The 21,041-nt window shown below is 42.2% G+C and overlaps 1 protein-coding gene across 2 annotated transcripts in view; it reads left to right on the forward strand.

The window, feature by feature from the left end:
- The first annotated feature begins 13,530 nt into the window (after positions 1–13,530).
- LOC137625276 (organic cation transporter protein-like) overlaps positions 13,531–21,041 on the forward strand; it is a 42,485-nt gene continuing 34,974 nt past the window's right edge. Inside the window, exons 1-3 of one of the 2 annotated variants that reach the window (XM_068356077.1) lie at positions 13,531–13,693; positions 14,835–14,940; positions 15,697–15,799. In XM_068356077.1, the coding sequence (XP_068212178.1) occupies positions 14,852–14,940; positions 15,697–15,799 (192 nt within the window). In that variant the 5' untranslated portion in view covers positions 13,531–13,693; positions 14,835–14,851. Of the gene's footprint in view, positions 13,694–14,392; positions 14,492–14,834; positions 14,941–15,696; positions 15,800–21,041 lie in introns of those variants that run through there. The other variant, XM_068356076.1, reaches the window with a different exon arrangement.

The following is a 21,041-nucleotide window of genomic DNA, read 5'->3' on the forward strand; positions in this document are numbered from 1 at the left end:
TGGCCAGGAAGCTGTTCACAAACACATACACACACAAATACACAAACACTAACAACGGCGAAAACATAACTACCTCCTAACTTCGTTGGGGGAGGTATTAATATTATGTTTCCATACTTCATATTAAGGCCTAGTCAATGTGATATATAGGCCCATAAATAGGTCTGATACGAGGTATCTTTACTATCTCATGCTGTATGCCTATCTCTTAGACTTAGTTGCATGCATTTGAGAGAGAGAGAGAGAGAGAGAGAGAGAGAGATTATAATAAAACAATTTATAAATCTACTATGGTAATACACATTCTATAAATACATAAATTTTGGAAATGTGAAGTTCAGACGCTGGACAGCAATATAGGAAGAAATAATAGGCCTAACAGATGTTTATAAATCGTAATTTTTATTATAATTGTAGTTTACTCATTTCAGTAACGTAATTCTATGCATTGACAATCTTCTTCTTTTCCTACATTAAGGGGTCGGTTGCCTGATACGCCCTCTCCAATGCCTTCTATCAAAGGCATCCCTTTCCATCAAGCCTCTTCACTCCATATCATCCTTCACCATAACTCACCAACCAATTTTCTGCCTCCCTCACGGTCTTTTCTCCTTAACAGGTTCCTCCCTAGCCCTCCTCACTCCTTCCCCACCATCCATCTCAGGTGTGACACACTTATCACTTCTGTAATATTTACTACGCCTGCCATTCTTCTTACTTCATCATTTTCCAACCTTTCAGGCAGTTATATTCCAATAATCCACCTTAGCATTCTCATATCTGTTCTCTCAAGCTATGCTTTCCCTTTATATCTTAGAGCCCAATTTTACGATGCATACATTAATACTGGTCTCATTACTCTGCTATAAACCTTGATGTTTAGCTTGATTGGCATTTTCCTATTACACATCACTCTTGCTACCTCCCTCCACTTTCCCCTTGCTGCCTTTATCCAATTCTCAACTTCAGCCTCAAATACTCCCTCCTGATTTATAGTAGATCCCAAGTATTTAGAATTGTTCTACATGTTTGATAACTGCTCCTCTAATTTCATGTATAGCTATCCTGCCCCTATCTTCCTTACTGCTCACCATACCTTCAGTCTTATGCACATTTGTCCTTAAGCCACCAAGCACTGTTAATTTAATTCCCCTGTAGTTATCACATTCCATAAAATCGCCTATCTTCCTAAATATAGATACCAATAAACTCTCCTCCCAGTCTTTAGGCTAAGGCATTATTTCCTCTTCCCATTTCAATTTGAAACACTGTTGGACCTGGTGTTTTACCATTCTTCATTTTACTCAAAGAGATTCACTTCTGTATTCTGTATCTCCATCACTGGTCCCCCCAACCTTGTGCTTCTCCTAGCTCCTCTTTCTCATTTTCAGTATTCAATAGTTGTTCAAACTATCCTCTCCATGTTCTCTTAACATCATCGTCCCTATGCAATATTATTATTATTATTGTTGTTGTTGTTGTTGTTGTTGTTGTCATCATTACCGTTATTTTTTTGTTGCTGTTGTTGTTGTTGTTATTATTATCATTATTGTTATTGTTGTTATTGTGGCTGTTATCATTATTATCATTATCGTTATTATTGTTGTTGTTGTTGCTGTTGTTGTTGTTGTTTTTATTAGCTAAGCTACAACCTCAATTGGAAAAGCAAGATGCTATAAGCCTAGGGACTCCAATAAGGAAAAATAGCAGTGAGGAAAGGAATCAAGGAAATAAAATAGTAAACTACAAGAAAAGTAATGAACAATTGAAATGAAATATTTCAAGAACAGTAACACAATTAAAATAGACCTTTCATATATAAACTATAAAAGCTTTAAAAAAAGAGGAAGAGAAATAAGATAAAATAGAGTGCCTGAGTGTACCCTCAAGCAAGAGAACTCTAACCCAAGACAATGGAAAACCATTGTACACAGGCTATGGCACTACCCAAGACCAGAGGACAGCTACCAGTTGCCCCAAATCCTGTCTTTTCCCTTGTATATATATATATATATATATATATATATATATATATATATATATATATATGTGTATATATATATGTATATATGTATATATATATATATATATATATATATATATATGTATATATATATATATGGATGCATATATGTATATGTATATATGTATATATGTATATGTATATACGTATATGTATATATATGTATATGTATGTATATGTATATGTATATATATGTATATGTATATATATGCATATGTATATATATGCATATATGTACATATGTCTATATAATTTACTTGTTATTATTATTTTTATTATTATTATTATTATTATTATGACCCGCTAAGCTGCAACCCTAGTTGGAAAAGCAGGAGGCTATAAGCCCAAGGACTCCAACAGGGGAAAATAGCTCAGTGATGAAAGGAAATAAAGAAAAACTAAAAGAGAAGTTTAAGAACAATAACAACATTAAAATCTTTCACATATAACCTATAAAAACTTAAAAATAACAAGAGTATAAAACTTCAAAATATTAAGAGGAAGAGAAAGGGTTTGCATATTGTCATGATCGACAAAGCTGTACTAGTCAGGGTCACCCATACTAGATTGGTTTGCTGTGAGCGATCAGACGAAAATGTTCCATCATCAATAGGCAGTTGGCCAACGTAGTGAAGAAAACTAGCTCAACCTAAGACACGAATTGACATATCTGAGGCCTTTGTCCTGCAACCAATCAGAAACGGCGATCTCGCTTAAATTACCCAAACTGCCGTGTGGTAGTTAGGAAAGGGGAGGGGGTGGAAAGGGCTGATTCTGTGTGCATATCTATATAAGCGTATAGCCGTTATTTTTGACGGATCGCGTACACCGCACACCAATCAAATAAAAAGGTAATCCCCTTAAAATTAGTTGAGCTTTTCAAGATATTAATTTGTTAATACATATAAAAACACTTGATTGGTATTAACATAAAATAAAATCATATAATTTAATAAGAAATAAATGGATCATATTTTCTTTTATAGATTTGCTATGAAAATTTTAGTAGAAACTCCATTAAAAAGAATATTATAGGAGTTTTTAACTGCCTTTTTTATTAGTTTTATAATTAAGAAAAATATTTGTATTGTGTTTAGCCGGGTAAGGAGAAAAGCCAAAACCAGAGAGAGAGAGAGAGAGAGAGAGAGAGAGAGAGAGAGAGAGAGAGAGAGAGCTTACAACACTATATAGGTCTTCAGCAATTTTGTTTCATCATTCAAAGGTTAGATTTCTATGGATATAACCAACGTAGGCCTAGTTCTGGGGATCCTACAATAAACATAGGTCAGTGGCCGTGTAGGCTACGTATTCTTATAGTAGGCATATATAACATAATCCTAATAAATAATGTTCGCATTTATCTAGTAAAATCATTAAGATATTTCTAAGGAAATTAATCTTAACTAGAAAAACACTCAAGAGTGCAGACCTCCGCCACGGCAGCATATTTCTCTAAACCAGCTTGCCTTAGGGTTAATTCGATCGACCTTTTACTCGACCTTTGACCTTTGACCTAGGACTTTAAAAATTGAATCCCTTCCACGTCTCAACATATCAATTAATAACTGGAAGTTTCACTACTATACGAGAAAAATTGTGGCCAGGAAGTTGTTCACAAACAGACAAACAGAGCAAAAACACAACCTCCTCCCAACTCCCACTGGCGGAGATAAAGGTTATACATTTTCATACATCACTTCACACACGTAAGTTAGTAATAAGGATATTTCAGTTAATCAAAAGAAAATCTATTGTTTTTACATTCAAAGAGATATTATGATTTGCAATCGACTTGCTTCCAGTTTCCCATCTAAACCGATTTTTTGGGCTCAAGCCATGTCGTCCTGATGGAAGTTCCTATAGGGTAGCTTCCTAGGGTATATTACAACTACGGCGATATTCCCAGAGAATTTACCTTAAGGTACCAGAATTCTAACTCCTGGAGCGAGTATCCCTCGTGAAAGGGATATCGCGACATATCAGAGGACGTATTCTAGACACGTCACATGGCAATCTACGACCTGAACAGAGATTCGTCTCGTAGGAGGGAGATTGACGAGATACGAATTCGGGAAAGAAAAAGGGGAGCCGCTCCCAAGGCTTCCCTATCCCCCGATTCGTATGCGTGCCTGGCGCCAATCCTGGCGCCATCTGTATTCCTTTTTGCGTAGCTTAACAACTCGGTGTTTTTTCCTGTTTTTCTCGCAAATCTTGGATTTATTCAGCTTTTCATGGCTTCTTCGTCTTCGTTGACCTCGGATAAGTTGAGTATAGTGTCTGTTATGTATAAATGTAGGCTCTTGGTAAAATTTTGAGTGATTAATAGGATTAATCTTTGATACAAGAGCCGTAGCCTACCAGAGGTGTCCTGGACACTGTCACTCGCTAGGTATAAATTAGTTAGTCAGAGTGACATTCCTGGTTGTTTTGCTTAATAAAATTTAGCTATTTAGCTTTACATAGGATTTCCTTTCGTGCTTAGTATTATTTGGCGAAGTATTCGCCATTCTGGCCTACGCTAGGCCATGTAGCCTAGTCGTTTGGTCCTAGTACTTAATGCATGATTATGGTTTTTCCGAGTGTAATTAAAATTTTATTGAAGCTTTAGGCTATATTTTATACATGTTAGACTGTGTGGAATATTTCCAAGATTGTATACGTGAGAGTTTCGGTGAATTAGGTAATCGATTCTCTTGGTGCCTAGGCTAATTGCTTATGGAGCCTTAGTATACTTTATCATACTCCCCGGTTGCTTTCTTTTCTTCGGAGAAGGTATGCAATCCCTTTCCCTCTGTTTAAGCCTTGGGCTTATCCCTAAGTGGTTTTTTCCGAATTTATTTTCGATAAAACTATACTAGGGTGTTACTGTACCTTCCTGTTCCAGCAGAGTCTGGTTCAAAGAGGGTCAGAACAACAGAGTTTTTAGTCTGAGTCCGTGTTGTTTGGCTTGGGGCAGAGTCTCCCTCGCTGACCTAACACTTACAAAGGGAGCTGAGCTCCCTTAGGTCACTGTCGAAGGTTTCTGTAGTTATGATTCCTTCTTGTGTGATCGACCAGACTAAGTCCTGTTGCTGTTCTCGGGGAGGATAAATCTTCCCTTGGGAGTTGCAACGCCTTCCTTGCTTTGGTGCTCTGGAAGCTGGCAGGTATTATACTACTGCGCTGGCCCTTTCCCTTAGATCTCCCTTAGGCTAAGACAGAGTTCTTGGCTACGGGTGATCTGTCACTAAAGCAAGGTTGGCAGGACCCTCTTGTCCCTTCCCCCTCTATCTCCGTAATGGCCTAGCCATTACTGTACTGTACCTTGCCGGCCGGCAGAGCTGGCCGGCAGGGGTATTACTGTACCATATGTCATTCTACTTCTGGACCTAGTATAGGTTGGGATTTGGATTGACTAAGCCCATTGCCGGCCGGCAGAGACGCTGGACGGCAAGGGTCTTATGTTTTCGAGTGCTGCCCGGACCTCTCTTGGTCCCTCATCCATGCCTGCCGGCAGAGCCGGACGGCATTGGTCAAGGAAGCCTGAATTAAGTTTCTCCCCTTCCTTATATGCACTCTTTCGGTTGCCGGGCTGGGGGGGTTGTGTACACTCTTATCCCGGCATCCATTCTATTTTCTTCTAGTGCTGTACCTGTCCCGGCAGCCGGCCTATGAGGCCGGCTGCCGGCCTATGAGGCCGGCAGCCGGGCAGGGGTAGTCTTCTGGTTCTTTTGCTGCCGGCTGGCATCGGTCTTGTACCTTTGCCGGCCGGCTTATGTCAGTCCTTGTCTGCCGGTCACCAAGAGTGTGGCCGGCAGCTGGGTACTACCTTGTGTAGTTGCTGGCCGGCAATCATTGCCGGCCAACACTGGCTGTTGCTGGCCGGCAGCTGCTGCCGCCGGCACAGGCATTTGAACCAGAGGGCTGCCGCCCTATAGCTGTTAAGTAGTATACTTTAAAGCTAATTGTGGTGTGTGCCGGCCGGCAAAGGCAGGCCGGCACACATCCTCCTATACTGTACTAGTATTCTTCTGTATAGCATATACAGTAAGAAGAAAACTATAGTAAAAGTTTAGGTACAGCACTGTATCTTCTAACACTATTGTGTTTTCTTACACGGCCCTTTGCTGTTGCCCTCAGACAGGAAGCAGAGTTCTTCCCCGTCTATTATCCAGGATTTTTAAAATCATTGCCTAGGTGTGAGCTCCACCTGTTTCCTATGGAAACCTTGCATTGGTTACTCTAGTAGAGATAAACCATTTTTGATTTTATTATCTGGAAGGCTGCAGCAATGGGTTGTGAGGGAAACACAAGTGTGTGTCTTTCATTTATGAATTGTTATGCTATACTATGCATATCCAGTGATACATAGTTCACTTGATACTCATGGAAATTTCTTCTCTTTACAGAAGGACACTCCGAAGTGGGGAAGTGCTTTCTGCAATGTCAGCAGCAAGAACCTCTGCGGACATGAGTTTTGTAGGAGACACGCAGCATACGCTGTCTCCAAGGATGATCTCCGGTATTGGGACCCTCAGGTATGTACTGTGTGCACTAACCTGATTAATGAGACATTTAAATAGCTAGGAAGAAGCTTCGTACCTGGGTAAGGGGCTTCCAAAAGTACACTTCTGGCCCTTATCTTCCAAGTGAGAAGATGAGGGCGTATCTTTTCCCTAAGGCATCAGCTGAGGCAGTGATTCCCCAGCCTCAAGAGGAGATCCCCTAAGTTCAGATCCAGGTGGATGCTGAAGTCGCGGTCGCGATGCAAGACATCCAGCTAAATGACAGGATTTCTGATGTGGACGGGTGTCAGGAGGAAGACCTCCTTGCAGAAGCCCAGGATGAAGTTCAAGTCCCTCTACATCGGCCGGTCTCCCAGTAGAGCTGGGACAGGCCCTCTCTTCTATTGTTGGAATGATCCAACAAATGCAGAAGGAGAATCAGGAGAAGGCGGCTGCAATGGAACTGCGAATGCAGTGCCTTGCAGAATCACATGGGCCCCAGAAAAGCTCAATGTGAAAGACCTTCCTTTGTGCTCGGATGCTAACCCATGGAGGTATGCTGAGCACATGTCGATGACGACTGGAAGGATCGTCATCTCGGATATGCTGGGCTCAGTTCCCCTGGAGGGTGGAATTCTGGCCCAGCAAGGCACCATATCCGGACTGTTATGTCCGGCTGAGGAAGGAACCAGCTTCAAAGGAGGAGGCAGAGCCGAAGGAGGTCACAGTGATGACCATGCTAAGGCTCAAGCTCTACTTTCATCTTCGATGAAAGAGAGGGGCTTCTCTAACTCAAAGGTAGCTGCATTGAATAGGAAGCTCCCTTCCTTTGTGTCCTCGCCTACTAGAGCCTTCCCCCTTTTTACAGAAAGGGTTTCTGGCTGTACTAAAAGCAATCGAGGCCGGCAAGTCTTGCCCCTCCCTAGAGGAGTGTAAACCCTTGTCGCTGGCCCTGCCTATGGACCACAAAGATTGGAAGGACGTCCATCTTACGTTCTAAGTGGAAAGTTGGAGGCTGATATTGCCGGACGTCAGTTCGGCAAGGACCCCCCTAAGCTGTCTGACTTTCTTTTGCGAAGTGAGCTCGATAAAAAAGAAAGACTGACTGCCTCAATGTCTCTTCAGACTACTCTCGACACGATGGCAAGTGACCCCAAGGTCCATGAAATGTTCATGGTAGTGGCCAAGCCTCATCTGGCCACAGTGACGAAGGACCTTTATGGCTTCGTCAAGGCAAGGAGAGCTTGTAGGGAGTTCGTGTTTACCTCGGCTACAGTGAGGCACGAGCTAAAGAAACTAATCTCCTCCAACATTTGGGGAAAAGACCCTTTTCCCTACCGACTTGGTCAAAGAAGTTTTTGATAAAGCCACCTTGGAGAATAGAAACCTTCTCCAGAAGTGGGACCTGGCTATCAAAAGAAAGTCTTCCCCGGATGAGGGTCCTCAACCAAAGAGGAAGACTATGAGGACTAGGCTACCGTCTCGGCCAGCCAAGCCTCTTAGACAGCAACAGCAACTGCAATTGCCATTGCCCCCAGTGCCCCAGATCGTGGCACAAACCCCGACCACCTTTCAGTGGGTACCCCAGGCCGTGCCGACACAGTCCACGGCATTCACCCCAGCGTTCGAAGGGCAGTCTACTTCCTTCCGAGCAAAGCCTAGAGGAGCAGCCAGAGGCTCGTCTAGACGCCCCTCAAGGGGAAGGGGATTCAGGGGTGGTCGTGGTCAGGAAGGCAAGACCTCAGGACGGCAGTCCAAGTGAGGTGATACCGGTAGGAGGGAGACTTCTGAAATTTCGGGATTGGTGGACCTTCGATCCCTGGGCCCACAGCCTACTCAAGAATGGATTGGGCGGGAGCTGGTACAGCACTCCACCCCCGTACCTTCGGTTTTTTCCAACACTCCACCCCCGTTATGGAGGAGTACGTTCAAGAACGGTTGGAGAAAAAGGGTGAAGCCCATCAATTTCTAAGGGAGGCTGTTTTGTGTTCCCAAGAAAGACTCGGAAAAGCTCAGAGTCATTCTGGACTTGTCGCCACTTAACAAGTTCATAGTGAATTGCAAATTCAAAATGCTAACACTGCAACACATAAGGACCTTACTGCCCAAGAGGGCATATTCCGTCTCTATAGACTTGTCAGATGCCTACTGGCACATTCCAATTAGCCATCGACTCTCCCCCTACCTAGGGTTCAGGCTACAGCGAAGACTATACGCCTTCGGAGCCATGCCATTCGGGCTAAACATAGCCCCAAGGATTTTTACGAAGCTTGCGAGCGTAGCTCTCAAACAATTTCGCCTAAAGGGAATTCAGGTAGTAGCCTACCTGGACGACTGGTTGGTGTGGGCAGCATCCGAGACAGAATGCTTGCAAGCTTCCAGTCAGTGATCCAGTTCCTAGAGTACCTAGGCTTCAAGATCAACAGAAAAAGTCTCGACTTTCTCCATCTCAAAAGTTCCAGTGGCTAAGATCCACTGGGACCTTTTGTCACACCGTTTCTCCACCCCAGCGAAGAAAAGGAAGGAGATAGCGGGTTCTGTCAAGAGACTTCAAGATTCCGAAAGGATATCAAGACACGAGCAGGAGAGAGTACTGCGCTCTCTCCAGTTTGCTTCGGTGACAGACCCAGTGCTAAGAGCACAGCTAAAGGATGCAATCGGAGTTTGGAGAAGTTATGCATCAAACGCGTGAAGAGATCTGAGAAGACCAGCCGCTTCGGCTAAGTACTCTTCTCAGGCCTTGGTCCCAAGCCAGACATCTAAAGAAGTCAGGTTCTTCTTCAGCCACCTCCCCCGTCGGTGACGATTCACTCAGACGCCTCAAAGGAGGGATGGGGAGGTCACTCTCATCGGAAAAAAGTCCAGGGGACTTGGTCCAGGCTATTCAAGACCTTTCTCATAAAACTTTCTAGAAGCTAGGGCAGTGCTCCTTACCTTAAAGAAAGTCTCCCCGCGTCATTCGTTCCACATAAAGTGGTAATAGACAGCGAGGTAGTTGTAAGATACTTGAATCGACAAGGATCGAGGTCACCACCTCTCAACCAGGTGATGTTGGCCGTCTTCCGATTGGCGGAAAAGAAGAAGTGGTACCTGTCGGCAGTTCACCTTCAAGGAGTCCGCAATGTGACAGCGGACGCTCTATCCAGGTTCACACCGATAGAGTCGGAATGGTCCTTAGACGCAGGATCATTCTCCTTCATTCTGAATCAGTCCCAGAACTGCAGATAGACCTCTTTGCGACGAAAGACAACAAGAAGTTGCCCCTGTACGTGCCCCGTACGAGGACCCCTTAGCGGAAGCAGTGGACGCGATGTCCCTCGACTGGAACAGATGGTCCAAGATTTATCTGTTCCCTCCTCACAACCTTCTGTTGAGGGTCCTCAACAAACTGAGATCCTTCAAAGGGTAGCGGCAATAGTGGCCCACAAGTGGCCGAACAGCGTGTGGTTCCTCCTGGCATTGGAACTGTAGCTGAAGTTTGTACCACTACCAGATCCAGTTCTGACCCAGCGAGTCCAGAAGTCAACTGTCTGCGCTTCATTACAGAAAACCCGGACCCTGCAGTTCATGAATTTCTCTCCCTAGCGGTGAGAAAGCGTTTCGGGATTTCGAAAGCCAGTATAGACTTCATTGAGGAATATAAATGCAAATCTACTAGAAGGCAATATGAGTCATCTTGGAGAAAATGGGTGGCCTTTTGTCAAGGCGAAGATTCCGCAGGAGATCTTGACAGACTTCTGCTTATCTTTTTTCCCCACCTCCATGGTCAAGGGTTGGCAGCGAACACGATTTCAGCGTGTAAGTCTGCTTTGACAAGACCCATTCTATATGCCTTCCAGGTCGACCTAGGTAACGAGATCTTTAATAAAGTCCCGAAAGCCTGTGCTAGGCTCAGACCTTCAGCACCTCCAAAGCCCATTTCATGGTCTTTAGACAAGTTCTTCATTTCGCTTCTCTGTTGAGCAATGAAGAATGTGCGTTAAAGGATTTGACACAAAAAGTTATTTTCCTAATTTGCACTCGCGTCCGGGGCCAGGGTTAGTGAAATTGTAGCCTCTCGAGAGAGGCAGGTCGTGTTCAGTTCCTGGATGGGGAAGAACTGAACCTGTTTCCGGATCCTACGTTTCTCGCCAAGAATGAGTTACCCACCAACAGGTGGGGTCCCTGGAGAATCTGCCCTCTGAAAGAAGATGCATCTCTATGTCCAGTAGAATGCCTAAAGGTCTATCTTCATAGAACTTCAGACTTCAAGGGTGGTCAGCTATTCAGGGGAGAAACATCAGGCTCAAATTTATCTCTGAATCAACTCAGAGCAAAAATCACATATTTTATTCGCAGAGCGGATCCTGACAATACACCCGCAGGTCACGATCCGAGGAAAGTTGCCTCATTCTTAAATTTCTTTAATTGCATGGATTTTGAACATCTCCGTTCATACACTGGCTGGAAGTCTTCCAGAGTGTTCTTTCGCCACTATGCGAAGCAAGTAGAGGAACTAAAAGAGATCTGTGGTAGCAGTGGGTCGCGGTGTTAACCCTACTGTTTAACTCTGCGAGGAACAGTGGTCTTAATTGGGACGATTAATTCCAGGGTGAGTGTGTAGTTACATACTGTACTACAAACTAAGTGAGGGCACTGTGTTGCCCATCCAGACTGTTCCATTTCCGAAGGTGAACCTAGCATAAGTGCAGACATGTGTGCCGAGCGTTTCTAACGCTAATGTCATTGATTTGTAATACAGGCTTTTATGACTTTGATACCTCGGTATCTTAAAAGTGGCATCTAATGTTTTTCTTTCAGACAAACAAGCCCTGTTTACTATCATACTTATGCTTAAAGTTTTGGGTTATCCTCTTCTTATATATATATGTATAATTGTGGTTAACCTGTCTGTTTATTGTCTGTCAATAAGCTTGTTCTTGAGAACCTTGCGTCTCCTTCACCTGTGTCAATTTATTGGTATAATTGAGCATTCATTCTATGTACCTTATCTGGGATAATTCTAATAGAATTGTTCCTTTATGCAAGCTATGTTGCATTGGTTTTCCTCCTATGCGGATATAAAACCTTTGGCCAATACAAGTATTGTGCGGAAAACTGGTCGATATTTCATATTGACGCAGTGGTCCTTTACAAACTATGCTTTACTTAATATAGGGCGAGACCACTATATTAGCTTGCCTGGTATTCATACATAGATATATGTACTCTTCGAGACTTTCCAGAGTCTAGTAGGACTCTTCCCTGTAGGGGGCAGGAAGCTCTAACATAGTTTATAGTTAGTTGAAAAGATGTATAACGGTAACATCTTAGGTCTCTAGGTCTAGTCGACCGGGAATAAATATCTCCGGGGAGTACGGCACGTTCTGAGAATCCACAGATACAGTAATGCTCTGGTACACTTCCATCAGGACGACATGGCTTGAGCCCAAAAAACGGATTTTGAGCGAAGCGAAAAATCTATTTTTGGGTGAGATAGCCATGTCGTCCTGATGGACCCGCCCTTGCCTTTCTAAGAAAGGGCTGTAGGACCCCTCCCTACATACAGTATCTGTAGCACCTCGTGTACGCTACAAGGAATACAGATGGCGCCAGGATTGGCGCCAGGCACGCATACGAATCGGGGGATAGGGAAGCCTTGGGAGCGGCTCCCCTTTTTCTTTCCCGAATTCGTATCTCGTCAATCTCCCTCCTACGAGACGAATCTCTGTTCAGGTCGTAGATTGCCATGTGACGTGTCTAGAATACGTCCTCTGATATGTCGCGATATCCCTTTCACGAGGGATACTCGCTCCAGGAGTTAGAATTCTGGTACCTTAAGGTAAATTCTCTGGGAATATCGCCGTAGTTGTAATATACCCTAGGAAGCTACCCTATAGGAACTTCCATCAGGACGACATGGCTATCTCACCCAAAAATAGATTTTTCGCTTCGCTCAAAATCCGTTTTCTATCAACTATGACATAACTGGCTAAAGTATTCCTTGGTCGTTCTGCGCACACATGAGCTCACTGTCACACCAGAGGTGTATAATTTACACGATACCATTTATCATCGAAGCAAATTAGGCTTAATATAAATACTTATAAAATATGCACCACATAAATGTTATATATAGTTAGATCCAACACTTGTTGCTCTACCCGAGTTCAATAACTAATATTCTTCGCGGCCTCATACGTTGCTTATAGCACCAGTTTCTAAATGTAGACCTATCGTGTTCAAGGATGGTCATCCATTCAGGTAGCAGCCTATGCCACGTCAAATGACATAGTTGATGACTAGGCCTAGCCATCCATATGAGAAGGGAGAAATAATAAAGATTAAAAATGTTTTTGTTGGTTTTATATATTAGGTTACATGTAAGCACTGTATCTAAACAAATTAGACAGAAATGATGTACACATAAATATACTGTGGGCTACACACACACACACACACACACACACACACACACACACACACACACACATATATATATATATATATATATATATATATATATATATATATATATATATATATATATATATATATACGTATGCTCTGTATGGAAAACGGATAATTTTACTTTTGAAAATATATTTTTTTATATATAAGATATAAAAAAAAACTACTTGAGGTTATGAAATTCTAAAATTGTTACCTTGCCTATCTAAATTTAGCCTCAACAAGATCATAGTTTAACCTTTATATATATATATATATATATATATATATATATATATATATATATATATATATATATCTATATATATATATATATATATATATATATATATATATATATATATATATATATATATATATATACAATAAATCTAATATTTAATCGGAAAGAAATGAGCAAAGTTCGCAAAATAGAGATTAAACCTACATCAACTTTTCTAAAAGGGCATTTTGTTCAATTACTAAGAATATTCATATAGGCCTAATTCAAACATTCCATATTGTCAATATGCTTTGGCTTTCTACATATCTAACTCAAGTCTTAACGACTCATTTGCATTATCCACAGGCTTCCCAAGACCACGGCCACTGGACATGGCCATCTGTGGGCTATACCTGGCCACCCACTAGTGCCTAAGGCTTAAGTCAGTAGTTCACTGTAGTTCAAGCACTGAACATTTTCTGTGATGTTCAGCTGAAGTTGAGGTGTATTGATTCTTAATTATTATTCTTCAAGGTAAGAGAGAACATCTGTTTGGTTGATATTGTTCCACATCTTTGAATTGAGCATTTTAAATGTATTTATGTACACACACCACACTCACACACACGTACACACATACACACACACGTACACACATGTATATATATATATATATATATATATATATATATATATATATATATATATATATATATATATATATATATGTATAGATATGTATATAGACAGTGTATATAATATATATATATATATATATATATATATATATATATATATATATATATATATATATACATATATATGTATAGATATGTATATAGACAGTATATATATATATATATATATATATATATATATATATATATATATATATATATATATATATATATACAGTACATATATAAATCTATATATATATATATATATATATATATGTATATATATACATATACATATATATATATATATATATATATATATATATATATATATATATATGCGCTTCAGTTTAGAGAAGACATAAGTGTTAAAGACGACCTAATTACCTCAACATAACTTACCACGTTTATTATCATTTCCTAACTTCTTTCAATGGTTATGAATAAACTACATTTACTTTCTGTATATCAGCTGCATTCTTGCCAAGTTTGAGTAATGATTAATCTAAGGGTGAAATGATATTACTTTCGTTCATTTCTTTATCCCAGAAAAAAGTGGAAATGAGCAACACCAAGGGTGATCTTGATGAGCTACTTGCCGAAATAGGAACTGGAAGATGGAGTTACCTATTCTTTGGCACTGCAGCTGGGTGTAAGTGAGAGAGAGAGAGAGAGAGAGAGAGAGAGAGAGAGAGAGAGAGAGAGAGAGAGAGAGAGAGAGAGAGAGAGTGTGTGTACCTTGATTCACATCACTTTTCTCAATTTTCAGTTCTGGCAACATTTTCAATAGATAACACCTAGACCTATGTTTCTGAGAGAGTATCAGAATTCACAGTGGATTTTCTCTCTATCAGTTCAGGCAACTTTTGCAATAGATAACACCTAGACCTAAGAGAGAGAGAGAGAGAGAGAGAGAGAGAGAGAGAGAGAGAGAGAGAGAGAGAGAGAGAGAGAGAGAGACTACCTTAATTCATCTCGCTTGTCTCTATTTTCAGTTCAGGCAACTTTTCCGATGTACCTGGTTGGAAGCGATTTTCTGAACCCGGCCACGCCGTTTTCCTGTGACGTTTCTGGCAATAATCGAACTAGGCCGATGAATGAGTAATTAATTAAGTTCTTATTGCTTCGTCCTTCATTTATATTTTACTCATTTATTTCTTAATTTATTATTATAGGCCTAACAGTCACTTCAGGGACATTGTAGTTGTGTGACAGTTGTCATTATTATTATTATTATTATTATTATTATTATTATTATTATTATTATTATTATTATTATTATTAGCTAAGCTACAACACAAGTTGGAGAAGCAGGATGCTATAAACCACTTGCTGATCTATTAGACCTACATCTCCAATTAGATGAAAATCTAACCAATCTTTTAGTTAGGTTTTGTGAAATCATTTAGACATAGAGCCTAGACCTATATCTTCAATTAGATGGAATTCTAACCAATGTTTTATTATGGTTTTGAGACCTCATTTACACTTGGATAATAGGCCTAGGTCTCCAGTTAAATGGAAATCTAACCAATGTTTTATTAAGGTTTTGAAGCATCATTTAAACGTAGAGAATAGGCCTGTATCTCCACTTAGATGGAAATCTAACCAATGTTTTATCAAGGTATTGAGAAAAAGTTTAGACAAAAAGAATAGGCCTAGGTCTCCAATTAGTTGAAAATCTAACCAATGTTTTTATTAAGGTTTTGAGGCATCATTTAGACATAGGGAATGGGTCTATATTTCCAATTAGATGAAAACCTAACCGATGTTTTATTAAGGTTTTGAGAAATCATTTCAACATATAAACACATGATTTAGAATGGCTAATTCCTCCTCTATAATGTTCTCTTCAAGTTCCCAATGCGAGATGATAAAAGATGGAGAATTTGTGCAGATTTTGCCCTGTGAGAAATGGATTTTTGACAAGTCTATTTTCCAATCTACAATCACAATGGAGGTAAGTTAGTTCAATAACCTTAATATTTTTTCCTTGGTCATATACAGTTTTGTGTATGCTTTCAATGTTCAGGAAACTTGAAATTATGATAGGCCTATCTTTCCATGTATTTGAAACTTTTTTTAATGTCCTATTCAGTAGTTCATTTGCCATTATTATCATGATTATAGAAAAGTAGATCTACAGCATTTATCCGTTTGGAGAAATGTATATGGATATTTATAATTTTCAAAATCCTAATCAATATCAAGCTCTCTTTACATTGTTAGTAACTATATTCGCTGCAGAGACATCGGGTGAAATAAGCTCCACCCCCTGATGACGTCATAGCCAATCATGCTTTCTCCAGTGTTAACAGAGATCACAACACATTCCCTTAGAGTGATTATAAGTTAATGTAGTTTGAAATTTGTAAGGGGATATATTGCAATTACTACCAACGTGGGAGACATGCTGATTGGCTATCACGTGGCTTAGTTCACCCAGAAACTTTGCAGTGACTATTAACTACCAAAGCTAATAGTAGGCCTATATAACGGATTTTGAGCGAAGCGAAAAATCTATTTTTGGGTGAGATAGCCATGATGTCCTGATGGAAGGTTCCTTCAGTAGCTTCCTTGGGTATATTTAACTACAGTGGATATTCCCAGAGAATTAAACAAAAGGTTATCACAGAATTCTAACTCTGGAGCGAGTACCCTAAAGGTTTCTTTCTAGTATATCGTATATCAACAGGGGACGCATGTATTAACACGCCACATAGCTATCTGCACCCCATATAGAGTTAACACTTCGATATGGAAAGGTGGCAGAGTAACTGAGGAGCCGTTCCACAGTTACACTCATCCGTGGCTGCTTTTGGTACTCGAGACGTAAACAAACGGGCGCCATTGCTAAATGACGTCACGTCCGTCCTCATCCTGAGCTCAGCTTCTTCTAATCTCCATGATACAGCAGGTCAGGGAGGGGCCTGAAAGGCTGAACTAGAATAGACGGGAGGGTCCATCAGGACGTCATGGCTATCTCACCCAAAATTAGATTTTTCGCTTCGCTCAAAATCCGTTTTTTGGGCTCAAGCCATGACGTCCTGATGGAAGTGTACCAGAGAATTAATGTATCGTGGAATTTTTCCCCTTTTTATGCAAGTGCCAAGGCCTTCGAACAGTAGTATAGAACATGTCCTTATCAGAGATTCTATGATGAACTAGCTTCCTGCCCCCCTGGCAGGGAAGTCCTGGTGGACAATAGGAACATCTCGAAGCGATCATTGAAGAGCTACTCACCCTGCGGAGAGTTCGTGCTGGACCCGTAGACAAGACTAAGGTTAATATTCGGGTAGGAATATTATCAAGCATAGGTAAGTAAATAACATTTACTACTCTCCCTGGAGGAGAGATCGATCTGGTCTCGGAGACAGGACAAAGGTTAATATTCGAATAGGAATATTATAAAGGCATGAGTGAGCATATAACATAATTACATATATTATTCTTCTCATTATTCAGAGAAAAAAGGGGTAAATGAAACTATAACAATCGTATATTTCTTGATAAAGAATAGGAGCGGAGAGAGACGCACATGGAATAAAATAGACATTTTAGAAAGATTGCAGATCATTATGGTAGTAATTACAATAATGAATATAGAGTTTATTTACAATAATAAAAGAATAATGTACATAGAAAATAAAGACTTTAATCTTGAATCTGAAAAGAAAATTTACTTTTAGAAACACAAGTTCCAGAGGAACGTCAGTCTTTTTCAAAGAAAACACATCATGCCCTAGGGTATGTGGCACTCATGTAAAGTCTATGACATTTCACCTTGGTAAGAACAGTCTATTAGAAACACTAAGTGTCCATTAAATCACTATGTATCACAAAAGGGTCAACACAGGCACCCGTAGAGTTAAAGTCCCAAGTAACTCCCTGTTCTATGCAGAGTTAAACAGCAGGTTTCATAACACTACCTGCGGCTACCACGAAACGCTTAACTTCGTGCACTTGTTTTGCGTAGTGCTTGAAGAAAACGCGCGATGATTTCCAGCCTGTAAAGCTCTTGAGGCTTTCGAAATCCATACTCTGGAAGAAGTTCAGAGAAGAAGCGACTTTTCTAGGATCAAGACCTGCGGGTGTACTGTCAGGATCCGCTCTGCGAATGAAGTAGGTGATTTTCGCTCTTAGTTGTTTCAGTGACAGGTTGCTACCCGATGTTTCTCCTTTGAAGAGTTGTCCTCCACCGAAGTCTGAAGTTCTTCGAAGATAGACCTTAAGACTCTCCACTGGGCATAGAGAGACCTCTTCCTTCAGGGGGCAGATTCTCCAAGGGCCCCATCTCTTGGTGGGTAGTTCATTCTTAGCGAGAAACGTTGGATCGGGGAAGAGGGTAAGCTCCCTGTCTCTGCGAACAGGATATGACCCTCTTCTCTTGATAATACCACTATTTCACTAACTCGGGCTCCCGAGGCGAGAGCAAAAAGGAAGATAACTTTTTGAGTCAAGTCTTTCAGAGGGCACGAATCGTTGTCCAGGCTAGAGGCAAAATGGAGCACGTTGTCCAGGGACCAGGAGATAGGTTTTGGTGGGGGTGCTGGGCGTAGTCTAGCGCATGCCTTTGGCAGTTTATTGAAGATATCACTGGACAAATCAATCTGGAAGGCGTATAGAAGTGGTCTAGTCAAGGCCGATTTGCAGGTGGAAATCGTGTTGGCCGCTAAGCCTTGTCTATGAAGGTGAATGAAGAAGGACATACAAAAATCAATGGTGATTTCCGTAGGATTTTTTGCCTTGACGAAAGAGACCCACTTTCTCCAGGAAGATTCGTATTGCCGTCTGGTAGATTCAGTCTTGTATTCCTCGAGGAAGTCTAAGCTTTTCTTCGAGAACCCAAACCTTTTCTTTGCGGCTAAGGAGAGAAAATCATGAGATGAAGGTCCCTGACTTTCAGTGATGAAGCGAAGACAGTCGACTTCTGTACTTGTTGAGAGAGAACTGGACCCGGTAGGGGAATCAGCGTGGGCTGCAGCTCCAGGACCAGAGGGTACCAATTGCTCCGGGGCCACTTGGGAGCCACTAGGGCCGCTGTCCCTTTGAAGGTTCTCAGTTTGGAGAGGACTTTCAGCAGAAGGTTGGGAGGGGGAACAGGTATATCCCGGACCATCTGTTCCAATCCAGTGACATGGCATCCACTGCTTCTGCCTTGGGGTCCTCGTACGGGGCCACATATCGAGGAAGTTGATTGTTGTCGCTCGTCGCGGAGAGATCGATCTGAAGTTCCGGGACTTGGTGAAAGATGAAGGAGAATGACCTTGCGTCTAGAGACCATTCCGACTCTATCGGGCTTGTCCTTGATAGAGCGTCCGCCGTCACGTTGCGGAATCCTTGTAGGTGAACTGCAGACAGGTGCCATTTCTTCTTTTCTGCTAAACAAAAGATCGGAAGAAGTACCTGATTTATCTGGGGCGATCTCGAGCCCTGACGATTGAGACATCTGACTACCACCGAGTTGTCCAGAGTCAGACGAATGTGGATCGAGGGAGGCGGGGAGAGTTTCTTCAGGGTGAGAAGAACCGCCATGGCCTCCAAGATGTTGATGTGAAACGTCTTGAATAGGGGAGACCATGTTCCTTGAACCTGTTGTTGGTGGGAGTGACCTCCTCAACCCTCCAGTGAAGCGTCCGTGTGGATGTTGATCGATGGAGGGGGGTGTTGAAGAGGAATGGACCTTTTCAGGGCCTTTGCTTCTGACCACGGCTTTAAGAGTAAGCGAAGTCTGTTTGGAAGCCGTCTCTTGAGATCTCTTCGAGCGATGGATGCGAAACTTCTCCAGACTCCCGCGACATCCTTTAGCTGTGCGCGAAGCACTGGGTTTGTCACAGAGGTGAACTGTAGAGAGCCGAGAACTTGTTCCTGCTGTCGTCTTGAGATCCGTTTGGATTTTAGAAGCCTTCTGACAGACCCTGCTATTTCCTTCCTTTTCTTCTGTGGGATGGAAAGGCGGTGTGACTGAAGATCCCAATGGATTCCCAACCATTGGAACTTCTGAGCTGGAGAGAGGCGAGATTTCTCGGTGTTTATCTTGAAGCCCAGATGCTCTAGGAACTGGGTGATTTTGTTGTAGGCTCTTACACAATCTTTGGGCGATGTCGCCCAGACTAGCCAGTCGTCTAGGTAGGCCATCACTTGGACGCCCTGAAGACGGCGCTGTTGGACGATTGCGTCTGCCAGCTTGGTGAAGATCCGTGGAGCCACGTTGAGCCTGAAGGCGTAACTTTTCCTTTGGAGTCGAAATCCTAGGTAGGAGGAAGCGTAATGATTCATTGGGATGTGCCAGTAGGCATCCGCCAGGTCTATGGAGACCGTGTAGGCCCTTTGAGGCAGAAGGGTCCTTATTTGTTGCAGAGTCAGCATCTTGAATTTGTTGTTCGCAATGAACTTGTTGAGAGAGGATAAGTCTAGAATGACTGAGTTTGTCGGAGTCTTTCTTGGGAATGCAAAGGAGTCTCCCTTGGAACCTGGTTGACTTTACCCTCCTGATCACCTTGTTCAAGAGTTCCAGGACATATTCTTCCAGGAGGGGGGTTGACTGTTGGAAGAATTGCTGGAAGGGTGGGGGTGGTTGAGTCCAGCTCCAGCCCAGTCCCTTCTTGATGATGCTGTGTGCCCAGGGATCGAAGGTCCAACGATCCTGGAATTGGCGGAGTCTTCCTCCCACCGGAAGCACATCATTGCTTCTGGTGTCCCGAGGGTTTGCCACCTCGGCTGCTAGCTCCCCTTCCTCCTCTGCCTCTGGAGGGACGGCGAGAAGAATCTCTGCCTGAGCCCCTACCTCTGGGACGAAAGGTAGTCGAGTGTTGCTCGTATGCAGGGGTGAAAACCGGCGACTGCGACACCACCGGTTGGGTGACCAACTGAAAGGTCTGTTGCGGCTGCGTAGCCACATGGGGAGTAGCGGGACCCGGAAACTGTCGTCTCTGTTGACGTTGCTGGGGTTTGGGCTTTGAAGCCTTCCTCTTAGGCTGAGGGCCATCATCCTGAGAGGACTTCCTCTTGCGGGACATGCCCCACTTATGGAGAAGGTTCCTATTCTCCGTGGCAGCTTTGTCCACTATCTCTTTCACCAAGGTAGATGGGAAGAGATACTTGCCCCAGATATTGGAGGAAATCAGTCTCCGGGATCGTGTTTCACTGTCGCATTAGCAAACACAAATTCACGACAGGCTCTGCGAGCCCTAGTGAAGCTA

This window comes from Palaemon carinicauda, chromosome 32 (genome assembly GCF_036898095.1).
Source record: "Palaemon carinicauda isolate YSFRI2023 chromosome 32, ASM3689809v2, whole genome shotgun sequence".
NCBI classification, from domain to species: Eukaryota; Metazoa; Arthropoda; class Malacostraca; order Decapoda; family Palaemonidae; genus Palaemon; species Palaemon carinicauda.